This window comes from Planococcus citri, chromosome 3 (assembly GCF_950023065.1).
Source record: "Planococcus citri chromosome 3, ihPlaCitr1.1, whole genome shotgun sequence".
Lineage (NCBI taxonomy): Eukaryota > Metazoa > Arthropoda > Insecta > Hemiptera > Pseudococcidae > Planococcus > Planococcus citri.
Genome location: NC_088679.1, coordinates 28,031,814 through 28,056,526, shown reverse-complemented (window position 1 = coordinate 28,056,526; position 24,713 = coordinate 28,031,814). Strand labels below are relative to the sequence as shown.

Genomic DNA, 24,713 nt, shown 5'->3' with positions numbered 1-24,713 from the left:
AATTGGAGGAGGGAAGTGCAATTTTTCATTCAAAATAAAGCTTCTTCTGAACTTTTTTGATACGGAAAATCCACTCTCTTATCACAACTTGGCATTAAAATTTTCCATCTTCACTGCTTTTTTCTCGGAAGAGACCGGTGGAAAGAAAGGTCGTTTAGAATACATTTTGAATCTTTTATTTTTCAATTGACGAAAAAATGAAATTTTAACCATTACTCGATTTGTTCAATCTGTAAACATTTTGAAAATTCAACAGTAATCGTTCAATTAGGTACCTATCAAAATGTTCAATTTTAAATTTTTTAAAAATTTGATTCAAGTAAATGATGCTTTTTAAACGTTTAATTGATGATTTCATTTTACTTGGAAAAATTCCATGAAATTTCCCAGTAGGTACATCTCATACCTGAAAGAAAGTCAGCCACACCCCAGTAAATTTCTAAAAATTAGGTATAGATACGAATTTCATCCTTTATGTTTCGCTTCACCTTCCCCACGTCAAAAATAAATTCGATCCATTAATAAAACGCCTCCGTATTTTCTATTTTTTTTTCTCGTTTCATCAGCAATTCAGCATCACTCTCAATCAATCAAATTTCATGCAAGTAAGTTTCATTTATTTGGTGTCAATTGACTGACTTGTCTCATCCAATTTTCAGTAAGCTTTACGACGAATTACACATTTAATTTCGCTCACCGTTCACACCTCTGAAAAATAAAAAAAAAAAATGTTCGACGCAATTTAAAAAAATAGTAATACCCACATGTTTAAACGATTTAATTTTTTTCTTTAATCAAAAAAACAGGGGGAAAACGAGTAGGTACCCACAGTGAAATCATTTGGAAGCTTAATCTCGAAATGACTCTGACGGATTTTCACCCTTAGGAACGTACTTTTGCGCCTTTTTTCCACTTTAAAGCTCATTTAACACGTTCGAGGTAATTTTTCTATTGAGTGGAGAATTGCTAAAGGAAGGAAAAAAGCGAGTCAAAGAGAAAGACAGAAAAAGAGGGAAAAACTAGCTCGATTGTTTTTGTTTTTCACTTGTTCGTCGTCGTCGTCGTGTGTTCGCCTTTGGTTTAAACCATATACTCGCGTACTCGTATATATTGGAGCAGGTGTCCGAGAATGAAATTCAATTGAATTTTATCCTATTAACCTAATGCTTCGCAACGAGTGTGTGTGTAAGAATGCGTGTTATTTCAGTCGACTATTTTTTTAACCTTTTTTTTTTTTTGCGCGCGTTCGTTTGTTCGTTAGTTATTTAGGTTTGCGGATTGTTTGTTTTATGGCCATTTATTGTTTTATGTTTGGGTAATTTTTTTTCTCGAGTTGGGCGCGATGCGCGGTATTCGTATTCTCGCGTGCTACATTTCTGCGCGAATTGATTCGTCTAATTCTATAGAATTATTATACGAAGCTTTCGTTAAAATAGCGTACATTTTTTTCCGTGCACCGACAGTACGCGAGTATACGTTGAAAGGTCTATTTTTATTTCTGTTTCCGGTTCAACAGCGTTTGCCGCCGGATTAGCATCATTTTGTAAGATTTTCCACTCGGCAAGAGTAAAGGCAACGCGTTTGCAACGCCGGAGCAAAATGCAAAAATTATTTTCGCGACGTGAATAGGTACCTAGTTTTGAAAGAGAAAAAAAATGGGAAACACAAATACAAAAGTAACACCTCTTCTCTCGTTGAGACTAGAGAGCAAAAAGAGGGAAAAAACACGTAAATTTAACCTCGTTAAATCGATGCGAAATTTCTCGGTATATTAGGTCGAGTCGACTATAGAGTAGACGAAGGAGTTGACTCCTTGAAATTAAGGAAGGAAGGAGAAAAAAAACTTTATATCGCGTCGCGTTACCGAGATTTTTAATTTTTACCATCGTCGTCGAATAGGTTTCCACAAAGAAGAGAGAACGAGAAGAAAAAAAAACTTTGCGGATACGGATTTGGGTTCGAAAAGCTATGGCGAGAAAGAAGGTCGACCTCGGCGGTGCTCAGAGACGCGCAGGAGGGCAGAAAAAAGGCTCGGCTGGGAATGGTAACGCGACAAATTAAAAAGCCCACCGTGTGTCCTTTTTAAAGCCGGAGAAAGAGACCGAAACAGTATAAAGCAAGATGGTTTAAACGGATGGTTCATTTATTGAGTATAATTAAATCAAAACGTATTGATGCACGATGTTGCCCCCTTGCCTCCGGCCTTTTTGCCGCAGCTTTCGCACGCGTGCCCCTGATTCTCGTCTATCGGTTCTCGCTGCCTTTTCTTTCACGCGTTTCCGATATCTTACGAGCTTTCCTTTCTCGCCTTCTCTTCGCCACCGCCGGTTCTCTATTGCCTTTATATACGTGTAAGTACAAAGCTTATATAGAGTCTCGACCAACTCCATCACTCGAAAAGTTTTTCGCCATTTTCTTTGAAAATTATTCTTCCAACAATTTTTCAACGATTTTAACTTCTTTTATGCGGTTGTTAGCCGAGTTATATAGCGAATTACGTCAGTATATTTTTCGATTTTTGTCGTATTCCTTGTAATTTTTTCTACTCCCTTTTTCTTCCTTCCTTCTCGCCTCTCGCCAGCTCTAAAGCTTTACTTACTTCTATGTACTCTTATAGTTATTATAAAAGTTATGTACTCGCTACAACTCTGAGATCATGTAATGATCTTCGTGTTCCGTCGTCGTCGTCGTCGTTGTTTTGTAATACATTTTACCCCCTCTATCTCCTCCCATCTTACCCTCTACATCTTTAATTCTGTTTCGCTACGGCGTATGCAGCGGTTGGAGAGTGAACGATATTTTCCATTTTATCAGAAAATAGAGTATCGTTGAACACTGCGTTGTTATAATTATGTTATTTTTTCCTCCAACTTCGAGTTAAGTAATTTTCAAAATGATGTAATTAAACGCAGCGCAGGAATTTTTATTGCCCTGAGCTAGTCATTGTGGTTTTACTGGAAAAGGTTCGTGGTTTTTTTTTTTCAATTGCAAAAAATCACTAAAATACTTTTTCGAATTTAGTTTCTAGCGAGAAAAAAACCTCGCAGTTTGTATTCGAGAGTAGTTCTAACAAAAAACAAAACTGAGAAAATGGTTAGAAAAATCGAAAAAAAAATTAAAAGATTTTGGAAGGAGAAACTAGAATCGACAGCATCTTGAAAAATTCTCATTGCAAAACTTCAATCACTGATAAGTGACAATCTCACTTGAATCGTACATTAAAATATGATGAAAGAAGGAGGAAAATTTGACTTGAATAACTACAAAAAAAAATTCATTTCCTTTTTGAAGATGGACTTAGTATGTTGACAACTGCCTGTTGTCTCCAGACATCACAAAAAAATTGATCTTGAGGAATAATTAACGCTCAGAAGGGATCAAGTAACTGGGGTGTTCAAGAAAAAATTTCAAACCAGCACGAAAATTCGTTTCAGTTTTTTTTTTCCTTTGGAGTAAAAGACACTGAAGAAAGTGAGAAGAAAGGACTCATTTCACTAACTCAATACAGATCCTTCGCGTCTTAGTCTTCCACCGCCTCCAAATTATTCTTGCCAATTTCAAGTCGCAAAAATACTTGAATTTGACGATTTCCCGCCATAATAAAAATATTTTGAAACACATCAACCCTCCCAAACAAGTCTGTATGACCAAAAAGTAATCAAAAACCTTAAAACTCGTGCCAAACATTTTAACGCAGAACAAAATCACAAAAAAAATTTTGCATAAAATTTAATGCAAAAAAAAATTAAGTACATAAAAAACGATCCAATTAAAATCTCATGATGAAACTCAATCTAGATTTTGGCGATTTTAGCAAAAAAACAGAACTTTTCGACAAATTAGCGAAAAAGTGATACATTTTCACAATTTTAGTCAAAAAAGAGAGACTTTCTGACAAAAAAGCGAGAATGTTTGAAAATGATTGAGAGAAAAGTAAAATTTTTTGGAACTGTTTGCAGAAAATTTAAAATGTTTAAAAACTCTCGGTAAAAAAATGAGACTCATTGGCAATTTGAATTGTGATAAATGGCGAGACTTCTTGCTATTTTTGTTTGAACGCGAGACCATGATAATTTCTGTAAAAGGCAAGACGTTTTTGCAAGTTCTGGCAAAATAGCGAAACTTTTTAGAAAAAAAGTGAGACATTGGCAATTGATGGAAGAAAATGAAAACGAGAATTTTTCAAATTTTGGGCAAAGGGCAGGGCTTTCTGGCAAATATTGGGAGGAGGAGCTAGAGGAGATCTTTTCACATGTCCGTCTACATAATGGTGAAATATTTCAAAAATGCAAAAATATTCATTTTTTAGGGTCCTGGTTTTGTCTAAAACGGCGGTGAAGTTTTTTAAATTTATGTTTCACTTTCAAAATTATAGCACGAAAAATGGAATTTCTCATCAATTCGTTGACAAATTGGGAGGAGGGGGATTTTTTTCACATATTCGTCTACACATTGGTAGAATATCTCAAAAGTGCAAAAATTTTCATTTTTTAGGTTTCTGATGGTATTTTTGCAATAAGTGTAAAACTTGTAATTTTTTTTTTCTCGAAAATGAAAAAAAAATGCCAGTTCAATTTTTTGATATGTTTTATACATAAAAAGGACTAAAACTGAGAATTTTTCAGAATTTTTACTCGTCGAGATCGTGGTTATATTTAAATTATAAATTTTTAAATCGATTTGTTCCGGTTTTTGAAAGTGGCAACACTTATTTTGACATCATTCGTCGATTACCCTCTCAAAGTACTTCAATTTGAAAAAAAGTTCAAAATTCTACACCACGTAGGTACAACCGCGGAGCTATTTCCAACTGAAATTTTCCATTTTTGGCCATATCGTTTGATTACCTCTACATATGATCTGATTATGAAAAAAATCGAAGACGCCTCGTGCGAAAATCCGTCGATTTGGCATGGAATGGCCCACCCTCATATTAATCAAAATTTTGAAGAAAAAAAAAAATCAGAACAAATTTTTAAGTTTTGAACCAAAAAAAGAGTCGATTTTCAGAATATTTTAACAACATTCACAATAATTTTCGATACGTTTTTCAATAATTTAATCCGTTTTCCAAATATTTCAACTTATTTTTCAGCACATTCAAAACTTTGCAGTCACTATTCTCGCAATTTTACTCGATATTGAAAAAAATAATAATTAATGACATTTCTAAAAAGTTTTTATTTTTTTGGAAAAATTCACAAAAAGTCTCACCTTTATCAAAGTTGTCAAGAAATCCTATTTTTTTTTTTTTACGAAATTCCCAGGTTATGTTTGCAAAATTTACAAATTGGTCAAAAATTCACTTCTCTTTTTGCAAGTCTTCTAAAGTGAATCAATCATGCATACCTACACATATTTTTAGAATTTTTACATTTTGAATATCTTTTACGATTTTTTACATCGACTTGAAAAAAACCAAACTCTTCTTTCTTCAAAAGTTCAAAAATATCTCAAGTACAATTTCAAATTCGTATTTCCTTCTGACATAGAGAAAAGGAGTTCATTTGTACTCTCTAAATTTGAAACAGTCAATTTCACTGCTTAGCAGTCACGACATTTTGCCTTTTTAAAGCAGTAGTTTTTTTTTACTGCAAAACAGTGAAAAATTACTGAATTGGTCAGTAAAAAATCATTTTGACTGACCAATTCAGTAATTTTTCACTGTTTTGCAGTAAAAAAAAACTACTGCTTTAAAAAGGCAAAATGTCGTGACTGCTAAGCAGTGAAATTGACTGTTTCAAATTTAGAGAGTAGAAAATCAAAAACATCAACTCGAAAACGTGAAACCTTTCGGCTATACGTAGAATCTGACCCACGTATTGTCTGCTAAAACAAGATCGAAGAAGGATAACTATTAGAACGAATCTCAACGCATAACAATCAATTGCCATCCCTTATAATGATCAAACAAAACAAAAGCCAAAAAAAAAGGAGAAAGGTCGACGAGCGACGGTTTGTTTGCTCATTACGAGGTTAGCTGCTATAAAAGCGCAAGCAAAGTCCGGGTGTAATCCGAGAAGTAAGTTATTGGCTACGGATACTTATTAGCGAGCTAGGTACTCGAATAGCGAAATATTTTCATTTCATTCGAGAGACGAAGTATACAAATACCTAAGTAAATCTCGTATACTTGGCGGAATAATAATAGTAAGCGGGCTACTTGTAGAATTATTGCGAAGATCGATTCGCGATGAATTGGTGTTTTTCTAACTAGGTATATATATACAAAGGTATATTCTGAATTCCGCTTCTCTTGTACGTTTATACCGGGTTTCTTAATTTGATTCTTCGGCCAAACTCATTATTTGGTCGGTTCGACTTAGAAATAAAGGTAATAGGAAGACACGAAAGGGATTTGTTTCGATTTAAATGACCGCATACCGCGTACAACGATGATGAATAGCGAAGGTTTTTTTTTATCTTGTTTCAATACATTTCAAGAAGAAAAGGAAAAAAAAAAGAAAGGATGAGGAAACCTTATATAGTACATCTTCGTTCGTCGAGAAAATAAGTTTGAAATGAAGTCGAAAATTGACACGGTGTTTACGAAAGAAATAACCAGTCAGAATCTCCCATGGTATAGTAAAGTTTCCTGCATTTTGCTAACGACAAATTTTTCCCCAAGACGGAAAAAATTCGCCTTGAAAAAGGCTAGGTACGTAACATTTCCGGTGAACTAACGACCCGTCTGTTTCCTCCAAAAAAAAAAAAAAAGGACAATATGCGAGAATTTTTCATTCAAAGAATTTTAAAATGATCGCCGAGAGATGCCTGCAGCTGCGTCTTGGATAATCGAAGGAAGTCATTTTTACCGCGACGGCCGAAAAATTTCCTACGTAATGACAAAAGTGATTTAAAAAGAATTTCGTTGTGGAATAAAGAGATACGAGAAAACCTGCTTGGCTACCGTTTTCCTTACAATAAAGATGGCAATTTTTTCACGTCGGTTGTTGGTTTACCACCATAACGTATAGAGTATTACGTTTTTTCTGAACCGGAAAATTTTACTCGTCTTTGAAGCTGTGAAAAAAATTTTACGTGGAATTTTTCTCCGTTGTTTTCTTGTTTAAATTTCAAGTTGGAGACTTCGATAATTTGAAAAATAAAATAAAAAGACTAAAAATGTGTTGGCACTCGAAATACATTACTACATGATACTTATGTTAGGTAGGTACCTATATCTTTTCACCGCCTTATCTTTGGCTCTTATCACGTACGAAGTATACATACACGACCGAATACATTTTAGAAAATCGGCCAAATGTGAAATTATATCGCCTCGTCTAGGCAACATTACAAAAATGGCTACGTGCGAGAAAACCATTTAGCACGAATTATTAACCGTTCGCTAAACAGCGACAATTAATAAAGGACTGTTGTCGCAGCCCCCTGGCCCAGGCCCCCTCTAGTATCTAACGTATACAATGAAGAAACTAAATATCAACTTATAATTAATGAAAAAAGAAGAGGAAAAAAGCAGAGTTGTTTTCTCGACGCTTGGTTATTAACGTGCCAAATACCAAGGGATGTTTTATATAAAATCGTCTAAACTAAATGGAAATTAGTTTTTCGAGACGGCAGAGCAAGCAAAGCACTGCAGGTACCCCGGAGAAAATTGCATTTTGATATTTGATACATCGTATTACAGACAGAGTTACGTGCTGCACAAGTAAACATTTATATAGACAGTGCGGCTGGTTAAGAGGGAATTCGTTTGGAGAACATATATGAGATCGAGAGATGAGAAAAAAACGAATTCAAATTGCCGTGTCGTGATATTTGATAAGATACACGAAGGTGGAAAAAAACTCATTCGTTGGGGTTGCAAAATTTCCAAGTGTGTAGTTTCGGCTGCTCGACGTGAAAAATAGGCAAAAAAACAGGACGATAATGTTGTTTTTTTCCACTACTATCGTAGAATCGCGTGTAGTACTTGTTTCAAATTTTAAATGAGATATTTTGTTTACGAATTTGCCAGTTTTTTGAAGAAATAAAATCCACGATATTCAGCCCAACAGTACCTAAGCTACCTATCCCGATTTTTAGAAAGAGCATGGTCTGAAATTTCCACCACCAAAGTTTCAGTCTCCAAAGAATTTTTCCAATTTTTGGCAATTGATGCTAGAAAAAATTGACCTTACCTATTTATTCATCAAAACAAAAATGATGAAAATCAGTACTAAAACTACTTTTTGTACTGAAATTGAAATCAACTCCACAGAACCAAATTTTATTTAATTTTGGCAGCTAAAAATCGAGCTATTATTTTTTTGTCTAGTAATGCACAGCATTTTTAAAAAATCATGAAATTTTCTCTTCGTAGGAAAATCTTTTACTTTTGCACAAATGGTTGTATCTTGTCAAAAACCACTCTCCCCACCCCCCCTCCGCCCTTCGGATCCGAATTTCACAATTTCGGTTCATTTTGAAACTTTCAGTAAATTCTCGAGTTCTCCAGAATTTTTAAATGTGTTTAGAAGGTGCAGAAATTAATTTGGGCCGCTGAAAATCAAAGTGTGGTATAATGACGACCTGTTAAACGAATTCATTCACAATTAGGGAAAAATCGGAAGTCGCTCTGGAAGCTCCAGAAAGACAGAAAATGATGGAATTTGGTCTGGTGGTGTTGATAATATGTATTAGTTTCACAACTAGGCAATTCTCTTTTTTTTATTTAAAAAAAATCACACTCAAAAAGTCACCAAAAATCAAAAAATCAATTTGTTGGTTCAGACCACGCTTTTTTTAAAAAAATCAGGGTGCTATTAAAATAGAAGAAAAGCACCCGAAGTGTTTTGTTCCCAACAGGGTGTCTAACAAAATTTCTCCGAAGAAATGCAGTACTTTTACAGTACCTTTTGCATTACCTTATATTTTTTTTTATCCAGCTTACACCGACCCCCCCCCCCCCGAAAAGAATTATATTTTTGAACCAGTTGGAATTTGTCAATAAAATTATAAGTATTTCAATCGAAACAAATTAAAATTACAAAAGTAAAAAATGAATCATGGTCTTTTCACAATTACATTGCAAAATATTTTATCAATGTCACAGACTTCAAACTATAAGATACGGGAACACCTTCAGGGTGTCCACTCATTTCTGGAAATGATTTTTCCTGACTTTTCCAGGTTTTCCGGACCAATTTTTCCATTTTTTTCAATTTTCTATGCTTACCCCATACTTTGGTTGAAGAAAAAAAATTTTTTTTGGGGGGGGGGTGTATTTTTTCTTATAAGATTCTCTTCGAACTGGATACTTCTTCGGATATAAAAAACAGCTCAACTTTAATTATTAACTTTTTAAATTAAAAATAAATAAATAAATGAATAAGACATGCATCAAGTTTGGCCAATTGATTACAATATTCATAATAACTTTTGAAAATGTTTCTTTTCTTTTATGGATTTTTGGAGGCATCAAAATGTGAAATTTGTCCATCTTAAAATTGAGAAACAACTTGGCCCGAGCGAAGCGAAAACTTTTGAAAATTATCATTTCTAGATGCCTAAAAACAAGGTTTTTTTTAAATGAGAAGAGTTTATTTTTTGATTTTTTAAATTTTAATATTGGAATGATGTTTTTTGAAGGAAGTCAACTACTTTTGAAAAAAAAGAGAACAAGGTCGAGCGAAGCGAGGGCGAAAGCTTCTGAAAATTTGCATTTCGAAAGGCATAAAAACGAGGTTTTTTTATGTGAGAACGAGTAGGTTTTTTTTGGCTTTTAAAATTTTAGAATTTGAATAATGCTTTTTAAAGGAAGTTGATTTTGAAAAAGAAAACAGAACAAGCCCAAGTGAGGGTGAAAGCTCTTGTAAATTTGTATTTCGAGATGCATAAAAACGATGTTTTTTCTTGAGTTCATTTTTTGGCTTTAAAACTTTGATTTTTATTATCTAGAAATGTTCATCTGGCTGTCTAAAAAGAAAAGAAAACAAGCCCGAGCGAAGCGAGGGCAAAAGCTTTTGAAAATCTGTGGTTCGAGAAGTTCATAAAAAATAATTCCTTTCATAACAGGTCTTTATCTGAAATTTGCAATTGATCGTTTTTTAAAAATTCCATGGATTTTGCGTGAAAATTACGAAATTCCCTGACTTTTCCAGACCCACCAAATTCCCTGACTTTTCCAGGTTTTCCAGGCTTGTGGACACCCTGCATCTTTTGAGGTACAAAATGAACATTTTTTTTTTAAATTTTCACCAATTAATTCATTTTGAGGTTTTTTAAAAAAATTTTAAATCAATGATTTTGAGAAAAAATACAGTACTTTTCAGGCAAAATGCAGTCCTTTACAGTAGGTACTTGCAGTACCGAGGATTTCAATGCAGTGCGTTTACAGTACTTGCAGTACCTGCAGTACCTGTTAGACACCTTGCCCAACCAGTTTTTACGAAAAATGAATTCTCTGATATTTTGAGTCTCTCCTCCCTCCCATTGAAACAAAATCAAAAAATGGCCTGCAAATTTGAAAACAAAAACAAAAAAATGATATATGTATAATCGATATCAGCGAGAATGTTTTAAGAATTTTTCCTGTGTAAGAATTTCTGAATAACTTCCTTTCAAAGAAATCTCCTTCGTAATTTTCCAAGCAATTCCACATGATTTCGTATGAGGGAATCGTTTAATCATAATTGAAAAATTCAATCTTTGAGAACTTGGAGTCTTCACGAGATAGGTATTCAAAATAATTTCGCCCGCACAGTAAAATTCGTGGAAATTCTCATTTTTCAAGACCTTGTCAAATTTTAATCGTAATACATACATAATATCGGTTTCGAAAAAAATTTATTAGGACTCGAAAACTGATGGTATTTACAGTCTGTTTTTCAATTTACATAATTATTTTCAAATTTTTTAGCGAAAAAGGCACAAAAAGTTGTGTTTAGGGAGCCCCAAAACTGGGTTCAGAATATTCTTGTAAATTTTAAAATTCACTCGAAACAATTTTCACTTTGAACATTAATAACATCCAAAAATTGCAAAAATTAACTCCTTCGTCTTGAAATACCATCCAGGGATTCTCAAAGTTACACACTTTCACGTTTTTATATGAGAACTAAACCTTTTGGGACCATTTGAAAAAGCAAACTGTATAGAAAATTTGCTAATGATGGTTTTCTCAAGTTACGATGGTTCTATCATGTCCTCCAAATCTTATAATTATTCAATAAATAATATTTTCTTCTCCTTATCAATAAAAAATTCTGTCATCCAATAAGCAGCCAGGCAAAAGTCGATATAATGGATGAAAAATCGCATTACGTGATCAAATATAGGTTGAAAAAACTTGATATTAGAATAATTTCTGTCGAAATTAATAATTTTAAAAACTCATTTTGAGACATATTTGCAATTTTTGACCATCATTGAAAAATTTAATTCAATAAAAGATTTTCACCGAATACATTTTGACATTTTTTTGGAGAAAAAAATTACTCGCCATTTCATATTCCAACACCCCTAAAGAAATTTCTTTTCATCGATATTGAATATTGAAAAATTCAGGAAAAAAAATTCTCACGAAGGTAATTTGATCCATTTTATTGAACAACTCTAGCATATATAATATCGAGTAGGCTTTTGTACACTTTGGGACATGCTGCATTATCACGGGTATAAAATAAATATACACGTGCGAATCTTCTAAAACGTTACTTACACTCGTTACGTGAAGAAAAAAAGATCATATTTCAATATCGCCGCAAGCAACGAAATTTCCATGCCTTATAACGCGTTTCATTATTTAAACTAGGCGAAATTTTCGAGTAATCTTTTTTTTATTCGCCGGTATGCGAAAACCAAGTATATAGCTACATTAAAACTCGACGTTGAAATTTTTTTCAAATAACTCACACTCGCACATCCAATAAAGCACCTAAAGCTTCCTTCGTCGCGTGCTCGTAGTTCGTATATACATAGCTTCGTACGTAATACGTTAGTACATTTTTAAAATATTCGATCACTCTTACGATAATGATACTTTTCGAACACCCTATATAACCATCGTATAAATTTTTCTAAACCGTATATATACATACGAAAGTGTTTTAAAAGCGTATGAGAAACAAAACAAAACAGGAAAAAAAATGGGGAAAAAATAGAACATCGGAAACGTGTACCTATAGTACTCAGTTGTTGGTAAACGAATCGCGTTTTCGCTACGTTATTTTTTTTTCTCAACTTTTCTGCAACGTATAAAATGCATTTTATATGTGCCCTTAAGGTTCAGACCTGGGTTTCGTGTTAATGTCGCGGCGTCGATGATAAAGTTACATTTATAGAATGGCCACCGGATGTTTCGTGTTCGAAATGTGTATTTTAGTGTGACCGATACGGATGGAAACGAGGTCTGAGGGTCTGGCACATGGACAGGGTGGACAAGAGAACGCAGCCGGGAAGACACAGCATACATACATATAGAGACGATGCAGTATCCGAGTAAAAACACCAACAGCGCGCATTTTGTCGAAAAATCAGCACTGCGGCGGAGGAAAATTCTCTCTTGTATCGGAAGTTCTTTTTCACGTCGAAACGGCTACGGTTGGGAGATGAGGATGAGGAAAGGAAAAAAGGTCGACCGTTGGCGGGCGAAAAAAGGCGGCAGGTGGCGTACACGACGACCGAGCATTATTAGTTATTTTCGAAAAGCCGCCGTCACGCCGCCTGCCTTCGACATACGACCAAAGTTTTTAAATTATAATGAAATTTTCTAACCCATCCTTCCCTACCCCCCTCCCCCCTCTAATGGAACGACCACTACCGCCTGTGTCATGCTAGTGTCCTCGGTATCGTAAATTGGTGCCTACGTAAGAGCTTCACTTTACTATACAGGGTGTCCAATTAGTGGTCAAATGATCAGAAGCGATTGCCATTGATTGAAATGAACTTCGTTTATCACTTGAGCACGAAGGGAGGCGATGATTTTTATTTTGTATTCGGTTTTCCAAAAATTTGTCATTAAAAATGAAACTTTTCAAAATGGATTCCAAGGATATTATATACCATAGCTTGCTTTTTAAGAAGAACAAAAAAAAAAAATTCTACACATCCCAAAATATATCCTATCTTTAAAGTTGAAGAAGCTATACCTAAACCTATAGGTTCGAATTTTTAAACGAGCCACCAATTTTAATAAATTGTTCGCCTAGGTAAAGTTTCTATAATTTTGAAGATAAACCATTTTCCCCGTGAAGATAGCCAATTAGAATCAAGTCCAGAATCAAAAACCTTCCAATAGTAGGAAACCTGAAATTGAGCGAATAGTACCATAGTGATCCAAACACCCCAAAACGCAAAGAAAACTTGATCCGGACCCAAACCCTCACATTCGAGACAAATACAGTACCTATAGTCGGTAAAATTTGTTCATTTTCCTACGTGTTCTGGTAGCCTCGGAGCAGTTTTGAAAATTCAGAAAATCTATCACTCAAAAATTGTCTACACTTTCAGACAAAGGATTTTCCCTTTTTTTTCAGTTTCACAATTTTTCAGATCTTTCGCATTATCAAACGATCCGTGCATATTAATTTGCTTTAAAAAAATTAAGTAAAGTACACCAATAATATTTGGGGTATCAAGACCATCAAAAAAACAAACCGAGTGAAAGAGAGGTAAAATGAGCTGATTTCGAATATTATTAATCAAAAATCAGAGAATAATTCTGGCCTCATGAAACCCATTTGAAGAGATTTAGTACGTGCTTATGCGCATCAAAATATTCGAAAGCAGCAAAAATTTGTCAGATTTGAACATTTAATCTGGGGAAAGTACAAACATTCAGGACTTGGAGTGTGTTGAGAGGGAAGGTTAGGGGTTCGAAGTATCTTGAAATAATTTTGCAACGTCTCAGAAATGCAGAAACAATTTGGAAGAATTTAAAACCCTCTTCTTCAGACCATTTCAAGTCCTTATTCAAGTCCAAAATCAGAATATTTATTTCAATTTGTGCATAAAGGATTCTTGAATTGAGCAAATTGTAGGTAGTTTTCTAAAATTGTAGCGCATAAACTCTCTTACTTGTATTTAGTTTTAGAGCTCGATTAAGAAAATCAACGCGATAGTAAAATTTTTAAAAATAACCTCCCTCTATAAAATGGTGAAATCTGCCTTTGACTGAAATTGAGTCAAATGTGGCCCTAAACACCTCTGATGTAAAAACTCGTTTAAGACAATCTATACTCCATTAAACAATTATTTGCAAACTTTAAATAAATATCAATTTTCACAAACAAAAAAACAAAAAATTCATCAAAATTCATTAAAAGGTCATTCACAATTGGGAGCAAGGGGGACACTGCAATTGAATTTCATGCAAAACAACGAGAATTCATTTTCACGACTTTTTTTTAAAAAAATCCCTTCTATCCAAGAATATTTGTTCGCTTATCCCTGGATTTAATTATCTATGCTCATTCGGATGGATTTTTTTTCTAAATGAATATTTTTTTTTTCAGAAGTTGGAGGGCGATTGATAAAGTTTTCCCACGGTGTACCCGTGGAAACGTTCTCTCGAAGAACGCGGTTGCCAGGAAAATACACGTTAAGTTGGAACTTCATTTATTTCACCATGTTCCACCCATTTTCAGACTTTGAGAAAAATATTTATGTAAATTATACCCGAGGTTATCATTTATCAATCACTACAACGAGTTCTAGAAAAAAAATTCAACCATGTCATCCCCTCTAAATTTTTTTTCAATTTCAAAATTTTCAACTCGCAAAAAGATTGAGAAGACGTGGATGAAAAATTTAAAAAAATCTCCTGCACAATGTCTACAATCTCTGAAAATTTCAAAATTTTTCATGCATCCCTCTCGGAGATACAAATTATTGAAGTTTTAATGTTGTGGAGGGGAGCAATATCACCGTAGGGGGAAGGGGAAGAGATGGAAAGTTAAAATTTTGTATGAAGAGTTTTTACATCGGAAGTAATATTTTGGACCACATTTGACTCTATTTGAGTCAAAGGCCGATTTCACCGTTTTATAAGGGGAAGGCCCTTCAAGAAATACCAACCAAATTTCAAAATTTTGAAGCATCCTCCTCCCTTTTTACTCGTAGTTTAGTCCCCAAATTTAATTGAAGCAATTACTCGTTTTCTTTTTTTTTTTTTTGCTAAGAAATTCATTAATTAGGATAATCTCTGGTGTTTTCAAAAATGCAATAAGCATACGAGCATAACTTTTTCTGATTTACGCAAACTTTTGAATTTTAGGATCGAAAAATCTCATTCCTCAAGCAAAGTAATTCGATTCGATACCGAAGCACGGAATTCCATTCCTTACGTGGTCACATAAAAATAAGCAATCGCGAAAGGTAGAAGGACAACGAATAAAGAACATTTTTTGATTCAACTTTTACAGTTTCTACGTAATTTTGACGAAATTTTGGTATTTTTGGCAATTTTTGAGCCAAATTAATAAATTTTATAACATTTTGAACAAAGAAATCTTGGGATTATCACTTCTATATAACTGCTAAAATTCACTTCTTGAGGTTTGTCCCTTCTAGAGCAGTTCAAGAGGTTTCAAAATTGCCTGAAAAAGTACAAAGGTTTCAAATTTGAAAAATCACTCCCCAAAAAATCCAGAAAGTTTTTTTTAACCTCGACTAAAATTCATAATAATTGTAGCAAATAAATTTTTTACTCGTATATTGCGTTGTTTTATACAATTTCACCAATTTTCACGACAAAATTTTGTTGTTTTTTTTTTTTAAATTTCTTGAGGGTGATTTTTCAAAGTTAGGACCCTTGTATTTTTTCAACTAATAAAGGTAAGAGGAATGGGGTTGTGCCACCAGAAAGAGCATTTTTTTCCTGAAGCATTAATACTTACTTAATAGCGATAACGTAAAGAGAACATTTTTTTTGAAATTTTCAAGAAAAATGGTGAAAATTACCAAACAAGCATATTTGTGCTCAAGATGGGTTGCTCATGTTACTGGTGAACGAGGGTTATTCTGTGCCGGGACACCCTGTATACATCGTATCTGTCCATCTTGGGTTAGTTAATTTTAAAACGGAATTGGTCGAACTACTAATATAGCAGCGTAGGATTCACCCCCCCCCCCAGTACCAGCACCACTTTACCTTAATTTCGTTGCGGTAATTACATTTTGGCCGATGAAATTCTTATACTTTAGGAATTTTGCGTCTAAATTTCGGACCACGTCGCTCGAGAGCATTGAAGGGTATCCTTTTTTTGCCACCTTCGTCGTCGCGCAAACGAAAGAGGTACTTTTCGACGAGTATCGAAAGGAATTTTCTTTCTTCTTCCTGTGTCCACGTCTTTTTTGTTTTAGCCCCTCGCGAGTCGAGCGTTTATTTCTTTCGAGAATCGAGCTATACGGAACGACCGACGACGACGAGTTATACCGGCTATGGCAGTCATGAAAATGCAAATAGACTAATAAATATTCATTAGTTACAAAAAGGTCGTGTGCGATTTGTTTGAGAAACGTGCATTTTCAAGTTTGCATGCTTCGAAGAAAAACTCTATTCGGTTGTATTCGCGTTTCTCGCGCCCCAGCCGGCGCGGCGCGCAGCCCAGCCCAGCCCGACAGCCCGACCGAGCCCGTATACTAGTAGATGTGACATTCAGTCAGCGCTTGAAAGATAAATCATCGTAAAAAGGTAGAAAATTGCGAGGTTTTTTTCTTTTAGTCCACTTTTTGCAGCGTACGGTACCGCGTGTTTCATTTCGTCTCGACACCAACACTTGCAACTTTACGTTCGTTTACAATCGTGATTTGCAACTCGAACCTATATAAAGTCGAACAGTAATACGAGAATAGCGACCCTATCAGTCCGTCTATGGTAATTTGCTACTATGCGGGCATGATGCGCGGGGTGTCGGAGAAAATTCCCTATCGATAATCGTACTCGTAGACCGGACCAAAGAATTTTTCTTTGTACGTATTTGGCCAGTGGCTGCGATAAAGTGACGATGACGATGCAAAGAGACACGATTTTGTATACAGAAGCGCAGCTAAGATACCTTATATCCATCAATTTTTATTTATTTTTTTTTTTTTGTAGAAAATCACAAAGCAAGATGAAGCGAGGAGAGGTTGGTAAGTTAAGGCAGCCAGGCGATGAGATTGTAAAAAGGTAATGTATGCTGAGCGAATAAAAGAAGACAAAGGCTTTTGGAAATTTCGTCGGGTAACCATCGACGTTGTGCAGATGCTAAACTTTGGCGCGTTTATCTCTCAAGCTATACTGGAGTTTTTTCAAAACCGCGAACCGTAACGGTTTTGGGTTCTGTTTACATGTAAAAGACATACGCCACGATGAGGTCAAAAGGGATTCGTACAAAATAAAGCGAACTATACGAAAATGGTTGATTATTTTACGAGTATAATAGACCGAATTGAAACTGATCGAACGATAAAATCAACATAATAAAGGAAAAGAGAATGTCAAATCAGCCTCAAGTGAAAGAAGTTTTTTTTTTTACAGATGAGGACTTTTTCAAGGAATTTTTTTTCAAAGTGTAAACAAATCATGAAAAGTGGTAATTTCGAGGGCTTTTTGGATAACCATCAAAGAAAAGTGAATTGAAGCATACGTTTCCAAAACGCACTAAGTCCATTTTCAAAGATTCTGAGGTTGCAAGGCCATCTAGCATAAAGTTGTGGCCCAAAATGGCTGATTTTTTGATATGTTGTGCCCAAAGGTCTTGGCTACAATATATCAAAAAATCAGCTAATTTGAGCCATTTCTACGTTTCCAAATTGTACTAAGTACCTACCATGAATTTCTTATCAATATTTTTTTGGACTTAGTGCGTTTTGGAAACGTATGCTTCAATTAATTTTTTTAAAGATCTCACATAGCCTATGGCCTATACTGATTTCAGAAGAAAATTTGGAGAAAATTCAGATACTTACATCTTAATTGATTTTCCAATTTAAGGCACATTATTGAAAATTTAAAAAAATTTTAAGGTGATTTTCATCCCCTTTGTAACAATTTGCAATATCTGGAAAAAATTGAAAACTCGTCAGAGACTCCAAAACGGTCGAATCGCGATCATTTTTGATGGAAGAGGGCGATCGTGTAGACACACCAGACTATATCTTGAGAAAAAAAACTGCTCGTTATAATTATATTGTCTTCCTCCAGAGCGATTTGAAGTTTCACGAGAAAATTTAAAAAATCATTATCAGGGTGTCCACTATTTTTGGCAAGTCATGTTCCCTGACTTTTCCATGTTTTCCAGGCCAATTTTCCAGACTATTTTTTCCAATTTTCTACACTTAAATATGTACCCCATACTTTAATTGAAGAAGAAGTTTCAGGGGGGGGGGGATAATTTTTTTCATAAGTTTCTCTTTCAACTGAATACTTTTTCTGATATAAAAACCAGCTAAACTTTGATTATTCACTTTTTTAATTAAAAAAAAATTTCAACATGCAAGCAGTGGCTTCGCGCTCCAAATTTTCTGAGGAGGAGGGGATTGGGTAAAAAATGCCGAATGAAAATTCAAAAAGGCTGTCGAGGGCTCGGGGCAGATATCTTGTTGGACCCCATTTCTAAAGTAGAAGCTATTTTTAAGTTTTTGAGCAGAGGGTTAATGGTGTCGAATAAAAATTTGTGGATTGATGTGGTAGAAACACATCAATTTTGCCAATTGATACAGTATAGGTATTCATATGACTTATGAAAATTTTTCTTTTCTTTTTTGGATTTTTGGAGGCCTCAAATATGAAATTTATGTATTCTAAAATGAGAAACAAATTGGACGAGCGAAGCGAGGGCACGAGCTTTTGAAAATTTTCTAATTCGAGATGCCTAAAAACAAGTTTTTTTTTAATGCGAGAAGTTTATTTTTTGGTTTTTTAAATTTTAGAATTAGAATAATGTTTTTTTGAAGGAAGTTACTTTTGAAATAAGAAAAGAGAACAGGCTCGAGCGAAGCGAGGACGAAAGCTTCTGAAAATTTGTATTTTGAGAGGCATAAAAATAATGTTTTTTCGCGAGGAGTTCATTTTTTTGGCTTCAAAACTTGATTTTTATTATCTAGAAACTTTCATCTTGTTTTCGAAAAAGAAAAGAAAACAAGCCCGAGCGAAGCGGGGGCAAAATCTTTAGAAAATTTGAATTTCGATAAGTAAAAAATAATGTTTTTTTTTCATTTCAGGCCCTTATCCGAAATTTGCAATTGATCGTTTTTTCAAAATTCCAGGGATTTTACGTAAAAATTACGAAATTCCCTGACTTTTTCAGGCTGACCAAATTCCTTTGACTTTTCCCGGTTTTCCAGGAGAGTGGACACCCTGATTACGCGCTCCAGAATCATGGCCTAAAATTTATTTTAGTGTGTAGTTGGTGGGGTTGAATCAGAAGAATTATTCACACTGGTTCACTTTTCAAAAAAAAAAAAAAAAATTATATTTCATGAAACAGTTTAAAAAATCATTTGCCCCTAATATAAATTAAAACAGCTTTTTTGAATTTTCAAAATTTTTTCAAAAATTTACTTGAGGACCTGAAATTGTAATTACCGGATTTTACAAACAAGTTTTTTCGATCTAGCTGAGTTTCGTTGAAATCGGAGAATGCCAGTGCAAAATGTGCCCATGTTGGGTCAAAAATATCAAAAATTATCAAAAATTAATTTTTTCGAACAAAATCTGACTTAGAATCTCTAACAGTTTTTAAGGAATTGGCGAGTGCTTGAAAAATGACATTTCTCTGAATTTTCTAACATTTTTCGAAGAAACTTGGAAAACGGAAATATTACTGGGACCCTTTCAGTTACTTAGTCACAGATTTGCTCATTTTTTTGTCACTAAATCTAAAGTGCTAGTTCTCTCAAAGAAAAAAATAGTCAAGTTGACGAATGATTAAGGGTCCTACAGGAATTTAAATCATTATACATGAATAGTTCAAAAATTGCACAAATTGACAAAAAAAAATTAAACGACCAATTGGCCATTTTTTTTTTTTTTTTTTTTTTAAGAAAAAGTCCCAAATTGTGAAAATAAATTCGGGAAATTCTTTTAAAAAATGGCAGTCAATTTTGAAAAATTCGAAGATATTTTGTATCATGGTTCGACCAAAAAAATCAGTCTATTCACTCTTTAGGGAAATCCCAATCTCTTCTCCAACTCGAAAAAAAAGCAAGGAAAATAAGTAGCACCAATTTAATCTCTGCCTTTCCGACCTTCTTGCCAATTAATTCCACTCAAGGGTCATTTTTAACCCTTCAATAATACTCAAGTCTATAGGTTCAAATAATAATTAAACCTATAAGTTTTCTAATAAAATCAGTCATCTGCTAAAATATCTGAACAAGCAAACCCCCTACAATCAAAATACTCCGACTGTATCAAAAAAAAAAAAAAAAAAATGATCTTTTTCAGAAGTAATACGTAAGATAGGCTGAGGTGAAACGAGGGCGCCAAACGAAGAGGAATGGATGCTTTTACTCGACTAGATAATTTTTCAAGTCCCATTACAGAGCTCGTAGGGTACTCGTCGTTCTAAAATGTCATTTTGAATGAACTCGTAGATGTTAATCTTTCAACCTCAACAATCGTCGTGTTTCCTTTGTAGTTTACGAGTAACTTTAGAATGGTATGGCGCGTGTTAATACTAGAAGTACCTAACCTACGCTTAATTCACAATACGAGAAATATTTACCACTAAGCCATAAATCGTAGACATGATTATTAAAACTTGCCGTATAACGCGTTACTACCGCGTATAAATACTTTTCCAACTACTAAACTATACATTTTCGCGGTGCCTTTCGAATTCGCTCTTAATAAATTACCGGCGTGCCTCGTGTCAAAAGTGAGTTATACGAGGTAATTGGGATAGGATTTAGTTAATGACGGCGCTCTTAAAAGTACATAGAAAAAGAAAAAGAAAACGCCGCTTTAAAAGCTCGCAAAACTTACCTTAGCTACTTCTTTCTTGGTGCAACAAAAATTTATGAACGTCAAGTTAACGAAATCCGTGCCAAAGACCATGGTGACCGTTTTTTCATCCAAGCTATCGGCCGACGTGCCGATATTGACGAGTTGTCGTAATTTCGGATCCTGCAACAGAGAGAAAAAAAAATACCACGTAAAAAATTAGATTCCGCTTTTTGCAACAATTAAATAAGCTTTCCATTCAATGTAACCAAATCCTCTTTTCAATTTTATTTAATATAAAACCGATGCGAAGGAAATGAAAAGAAAATACATCGTGTATTACGTTTCGAGCACCCTTATGGCTTTTTGAACTATTCGAGATGCCAATTTTCACGCTTAATTTAATTCACTCAGGCGACGAATGAGATCGTCGATCGCGAAATAGAGTGTAAATAAGAAGCTAGTAACCTAAGAGCTGTTCTTGAAAAACCTTCGCGCACACAAACCGATGAACCACAAAGATGAAGGGAAAAAAAACACTAAAACACACGCACATCTATATACAACAAGCAAACAAAACGAGAGAGCAAGAAAATTAAAATCCAATCAATTTCAACGCTGTTTCAAAACCGTTCCAATTGATAAAAAAAAAAAAGTAGAAAAAACAAATTGTCCTTTAAATCGTTAGTACAGCCACAAAAGAGAACGCGAACGTACCAATTTCTCATTTATTACGCCCTCTTGTTCCCATTTTCCAGTCGCAGATTTTTCATTCGTTCAAATAACAATTAACTTTTACTACGGGAAATTTTTTTCAAGGAAAAAAAATTGGCTTTTCGTTTGACTCGTCGTAATACGTATAGCAGCTCGCAAGCAACGAATCGATTAGAAGTTGCACAAATGGGGTTTTTGATCTTTGAATTTAAAGCAAATTTCGTACCCAAAGGGTTGAAAAACGAGGCTTATTTTTTGGATTACTTATTGTACCTACTTCTTTTTCTATACCGTTGAAGGTTGCGAAAACGTCACCGTGCGCTTTTTCAGAACATAAAAGCTTTCAAAATGAAATATATCGCTCCTTTTTATACGGGGAAAAAATTTCAGCTTTGAGAACACTACAGGGTTCTTTAATTAGGTAATTGCTGGGTCATCAAATGTTTTATGGGCATTTGTTACTTTTCTGACTTTTGAAATTTCAAGAATTCGACTGCCTAGACTGTTTTTTTGGGAAAAAATTTGTTTGAGAAGGTATTCGATTTTACAAAACAAATCAAAAAGATTACCTTAGTCTACATACTTATCGACCATCACTTTTTAAGATGGAAATAATATCTATGTCCTAGAATAATGTTTCGCACAAAACAACATTTAAAAATAAACCGAATAGGTAACTCCATTCAATTTCACTCAATCCCTGGATTCTAATCACCGTAGTAAGTAGGTAAATCTGAACGAAAATTCTGATAAGTGAGAAGAAATCGGAAATGAATTCCCAAGATTTTCAAGTGCGAAACACATCAAATAGTTCGAAACCTTTGAGGGAATTTCTTCAGTGAAAAAATGTGATATTTACTCGTATTTTTAGATAGTTCAATTTTGTGCATCAAAACAGTTCTCATTAGATCGAAAAAAGACAGGTATTTGGAAATGGAAACAACACAATATTTTAAAATATCCTTAACTAAAATTCAATTAGCGAGAATTAATTCACCATTTTTTTGATGAATTTTTGAAAAGAAGTTTTCTTCAAAAGCCAAAAAATATTCTCTTCAAAATGGTTTCGATTTTTCAAATTATTTTCAAAATCTTATCAAAAGTATACACCGACCCACTTTTGAGGTAATTAACACAAAAATGAGCGATTCTAGAAAATAGTCAAAAACTTCAACAATTGTGATTATTTGATCTTCATCCCTAATAAAAAACATCAACCTCACAAACCAAATCTAACCCCCCCCCCTTACGGGTGTAATAATCTTGTAATTATAAACACCCAAAAAAAAAAAAAAAAAAAAAATGTGCAGAATTGAAAAAAACCTCCAAAACAATTAAAAATTGTCAAATCAGCACTTGAACAAAAAAGGATATTCTGAATGTCCTTTCTTTACAAATTACATCAGCTGTAACTGTTCACTGAGAAAAATAAGTAGTACAAAGCATCACAGATTGTAGCAATTTACCTTCATTTGTGACACTATAGTCAAACTTACTATAAGTAAGTGTAGCGATTGAAAGTACTATATTTGTACTTGTAGTAAAAAATGATATACTAATAGTAAATAATACTATAAATGATTTGGGAGTACTACATGTATAGTACTTCAGGAACTACAAGTATAGTTCTTTTAACTATGATGCCAAAAATGAAGCTGATTTACTACAACTATAGCACTTTATAATAGTACTACGTAAATTTTTCTCCGTGTTAACGTATAAATCTACTTAATTTTTTAAAAACTACAAGTAGGAATACACAAATAAGCTTTCCGAAAATTCTAAAATCGAAAATTTTCTACACATTCTCAATTCTACTTTTTTGGGGAAAAACAAAGTATTTTCACTAGAAATAATCTTCACAACCCAAAATTCAAATGAAGATGAAATGGCAAGAGCAGGGTTTGCACTCAATTTTTCCTCCAAAAAAAATCAAATTAGCAATCAAAAAAGTATAACCGAAAAGTACCTACCTACAAAATGACCAAAAAAGTTACAAGACGTAAACAAAACACTTGAACGCGCGAAAAATCACAAAAAAGCCAGAGCAATAAAAAAAACACTCACTCAATTAAAAATGTAAAAAGAAATTTGAATCAATAAACATTTCAATTAAGGTAAAATCTAATAATGAAAGTCGATTGAGAATTTTGGCAATTATTTCAAAAATAGGAGAACTTTTTGGGAATAAGATACATGTACATACATTTTCCAAATTTTGGGTCAAAAAAGTGAGACTATTTCGTAACTTTTTGGTAATAAAACACGATTATTTTGGAAATTTTTTACATAAAAAAGAGATTTTTCGGAAATTTTAGGTGAAAAAGTAGTATTTTTGACAATTTTAATAATAGGCAGTGCTTTTTGGAAATTTTTGGGAAAAAGACAAGATGTGATGAGCAGGTATGCCTTAACTGCTATAGGTGGTTCATGACGTAATTCCTCTATGGGAAATATCAGTGAACTCTTTCCATAAGAGTGGGAAAAACAGGTATATATTATGTGTTCAATTTTTACAATCCGCAGTTCAGAACACGGATCTTAAACCAACACGAATCACTCTTGGTTTGGCGCCTCGCGAGTAAACCAATGCTGATTGTCAGCCGTGAAAATACACAGGCAGGCGAGGGCCACTTCCCTCGTCTCCTAGAAGTGATGTAGTCCATTTTATTGGTTAATAAGTGTTTGTTTTAACGTAAATTAACATAATGTCGATTTGATTTATGGTTTCTCGGATCACTCTCTATTATCTGGACATAGAAGAGATGTACCCAATTTTTACATGTCGTCTTTCTACCAATAGCTGCCACCGCACCTAGTACTATTAAGGGATGCAAAAGAGAGACAGTCAACTTGTACAGTGTTTTGCGGAGGTTGAAATACCTTTCCTACAGGTTGCGTACGCCCATCCTAAATTAATCACGAAAATATTGTAATGGTGAGTGTTTAACAGTCATTAATTCGATATTTGGATGAGAGATATGATTTTAACACATCTCTGATTAATCTGCCATACCTTTTTGTGCAATTGCCAGGTTTTCCTGTGAACGTTTTGATTGATCTAGTCAGACTGGCCTCTCACTATAGAAGCAAAGAATTATTCGCCTAGCTCACACATAGAATA

At 34.1% G+C, this 24,713-nt stretch overlaps 1 protein-coding gene across 1 annotated transcript in view; it reads right to left on the bottom strand.

The window, feature by feature from the left end:
* Plc21C (Phospholipase C at 21C) overlaps nt 1-24,713 on the bottom strand; it is a 117,057-nt gene that overhangs the window by 61,853 nt on the left and 30,491 nt on the right. The window contains exon 4 of the mRNA XM_065357900.1: nt 20,918-21,058. Within this exon, the coding sequence (XP_065213972.1) occupies nt 20,918-21,058 (141 nt within the window). The remainder of the gene's footprint in view (nt 1-20,917; nt 21,059-24,713) is intronic.